The sequence below is a fragment of the Alligator sinensis genome, unplaced genomic scaffold, assembly GCF_000455745.1.
Source record: "Alligator sinensis unplaced genomic scaffold, ASM45574v1 scaffold2388_1, whole genome shotgun sequence".
NCBI classification, from domain to species: Eukaryota; Metazoa; Chordata; order Crocodylia; family Alligatoridae; genus Alligator; species Alligator sinensis.
The window spans coordinates 1-3,486 of record NW_005844663.1 but is presented as its reverse complement, the minus strand read 5'-3'; the positions used below and the strand labels follow the sequence as shown (position 1 = coordinate 3,486).

At 52.7% G+C, this 3,486-nt stretch overlaps 1 protein-coding gene across 1 annotated transcript; it reads right to left on the bottom strand.

The window, feature by feature from the left end:
* Positions 1-1,116: 1,116 nt before the first annotated feature.
* LOC102376439 (zinc finger protein 708-like) lies at positions 1,117-3,479 on the bottom strand (the record flags this gene model as incomplete). The annotated part of the gene is made up of 1 exon (XM_006039358.3): positions 1,117-3,479. A coding segment is annotated over one exon (888 nt), but the record flags the coding sequence as incomplete, so codon positions are not given.
* Positions 3,480-3,486: the final 7 nt, after the last annotated feature.

Here is a 3,486-nt window from a genome sequence, read left to right as displayed (position 1 = left end):
TCATTATTGACTCCAAGATGAACATGACCCGACAATGCCTGACTGCAAGCAGCAAGGCCAGCCATACCTTGTCATGCATCCAAAGGTGCATCTCAAGCTGGTCCAGAGAGGTGATACTCCCCCTCTATGCAAATTTGCTCGAGCCGCAGTTGGAGTACTGCATCCAGTACTGGGCACTGCACTTCAAAAGGGATGTGGCCAGCCTGGAGAGGGTTCAGAGGACGGCCGCCCGCTTGGCGAGAGGGCAGCAGGACAGGCCCTACGAGGACAGACTGAGGGACCTGAACCTGTTCAGCCTTGGCAAGAGGAGGCTGAGGGGGGACCTGGTGGCTGCCTACAAGCTCCTACAAACTCATCAGGGGAGATCAACAGCAAACAGGTAGAGCCCTTTTCTCCCCAGCACCACCTGGGGTAACAAGGAACAATGGTAATAAGCTGATGGAGAATAGGTTTAGGTTAGAGATCAGAAGGCAATATTTTACAGTTAGGGTGGCCAGAATCTGGAACCAGCTTCCCAGGGAAGTGGTCCTCTCCCCTTCCTTGGGCAAATTCAGGAGGAGGTTAGATGATCACCTGTCTGGGGTCTTGTGAACCCACCATTCATTCCTGCCCGTGGCAGGGGGTCAGGCTAGATGATCTGTTCAGGTCCCTCCTGACCCTAGCTACTATGAAACTATGAAAAGAGAAGATCTCCTGGCTTTAATCCTCCTGGGAGAATGCCATGATCCAAGAGGATGTGGAGCCTAGGATGGCTGTGGCCATGGGTGTAAGTGGAAGTCTGACCTCATCAGCAGGGTCCCACCTGCACTTTCCCATGTCCTTAGGTACTTGCTGGAGCTGTCATGGGACACAAGCAGCCATTTGGCCTTGCTCTTCGCAGCAAGTGAGGCTGCCTGCATCCCCACACGGGGCCAGACCCATTTGGCTAGTAGGGGCCCTAGTAAACTGAGTTGCCTCCTTCTGCTCCTATTCCACCCTGGTCGAGGCACTGACCAAAATGCTTACGCACCTACTTCTGTAACACAGCATCCTCTTCTCCTTAAGACTACATCACAAAAACAGTGGGAACTACTGCACAGCCACTTACACATTCAACATCAATGAAATATGAAAATTGTGAAAGCTTGGACATAAAATAGAAATGCAGGACAGTGGCTGGGGCAAGACTGGATTGTGGTAACAAGACTGCCACAAGAAAATCAAACTCCACTAATGGCTTGTAACCCATTAGGCATTGAGACAGGGAAGTGCTTGCAGTACCCAATACCAGACCCAAGCCATACAATAATAAAAGTGGTTAAAACTGTTGGCAGAGACCCGATGTGCTCATCACATGTGTGTACCTCAGAAAACCCTTTAAAGAAAGGTGAGCCAGTGAAGGCAAGGAAACCACATATGCATTTCAATTGACCTAGCAGCCAAAGGAAACAAAAGGCTATATATGCATCTCAAAAGAAACCTGTAAAAGGTACACTGAATACAGGGGGGATGTTCTGTATCCGACAGTCTCACATTGCTCAAACCAGGAACCCAATGTCACTCTAAGGTGTTAGAAATGTCCAAGCCATTCACTGCATGTCTGCAGTTTGGTAAATAGACCACCACCAGTACAAGCTCCCCATTAATATACAAGCACCCCAAACAGGCTTGGTGGTGACACCTCTAAGTATCCTGTCTGACACTCAAAGCCCATCATCTGTGATTGACCCATTATTACAGGGGCCACAGATACAGTCTTTACACCTAGACAATCAAGAACAGGAGCCCGGCAATTAAGAGTTGTGATATGATAATCAACCTTTTCCTCCCTGTTTTGTTCAGAATTAAATAGGCCAACCATCAAGCAAAATGCCTTGAAGAAATAGTATAAAAGCTAAGCAAATTCGTCAGCAAGGTATGATCCTGCAGATTTGACAGCAGGACATGGCACCTCCAGCACCCAAGAGCTAAAAAAACCCATGGAAGAGGGGCTGAGAAGCAAAACCTGCCACGCTGGACTCAGGGAGTGGCAGCTGAGCTCCTTACAGACCACGATGGGCATGTGCACGTCTAGGGAGGGGTGATGTACTGGGGAGGAGAGGGGAGGTCAGGGCGGAGGTCAGGAAATGCTTCCCCAGCCATAAATGTCCTGTTTCCTGCAACGCTGGTGCCTGACATACCAGAATCCTGGGGGCCAGGATGGAGGAGGAAGGTGGGAGCTGGCAAGGACAGTCCCTGGGTGTCTTTTGGAGCCAGTTGTCTTGGAGAGGCACCCTATTTTGGAGCCACTTCTTCCCCCCCATGAAGCATAGGTCACTTTTAGAGAACGATGGCACAGACATAGGCTCCAAGGCTGATGCAAAGGGATCCCCCACCAGTTCTTCCAGCATCTAGACTGGACTCTGCCTCAGGTATTTCCTCTTAGCCCCTCCCCACATCAAACCTTGGGGCCAGCCTCTGGCTCTTGTGGGGTCTGCAGGTCCATAGAAGGGCTGACGCTGGGTGAACTCTTGCTGCAGTCCACCAGCACGAGGCTGCTTGCCTCAAGGCAGCCACTGGTGGACACTGAGCAGGTGGACATACCCAAGGTGTTTCCTGTGTTGCCCCCAAAACTATGGATGCTTCCGGGTGTGGATGACCTGATGCTGGGTCAGGTGGGAGGAGCGGGTGAAGCTCTTCCCACACTCTGAGCACCGATGTGGCTTCTCCTCTGCGTGGATGACCTGGTGCTGGAACAGGTTGGAGGAGCGGGTGAAGCTCTTCCCACACTCTGAGCACCGATGTGGCTTCTCCTCTGCGTGGATGACCTGGTGCTGGAACAGGTTGGAGGAGCGGGTGAAGCTCTTCCCACACTCTGAGCACCGATGTGGCTTCTCCTCTGCGTGGATGACCTGGTGCTGGAACAGGTTGGAGGAGCGGGTGAAGCTCTTCCCACACTCTGAGCACCGATGTGGCTTCTCCTCTGCGTGGATGACCTGGTGCTGGAACAGGTTGGAGGAGCGGGTGAAGCTCTTCCCACACTCTGAGCACCGATGTGGCTTCTCCTCTGCGTGGATGACCTGGTGCTGGAACAGGTTGGAGGAGCGGGTGAAGCTCTTCCCACACTCTGAGCACCGATGTGGCTTCTCCTCTGCGTGGATGACCTGGTGCTGGAACAGGTTGGAGGAGCGGGTGAAGCTCTTCCCACACTCTGAGCACCGATGTGGCTTCTCCTCTGCGTGGATGACCTGGTGCTGGAACAGGTTGGAGGAGCGGGTGAAGCTCTTCCCACACTCTGAGCACCGATGTGACCTCACTCCTGTGTGGATGTGCTGCTGATGGGCCAGTTTGGAGGAGGAGATGAAGCTCTTTCCACACTCTGAGCACCAATATGGCTTCTCCCCTGGGTGGAAACACTGGTTTTTGGCCAGATGGGAGGATTGAGGGAATCTCTTCCCACACTCCAAGCACTGATATGGCTTCTCTTCCACATGCACGCGCTGGTGCCGAGCCAGGTCAGAGGAGCGG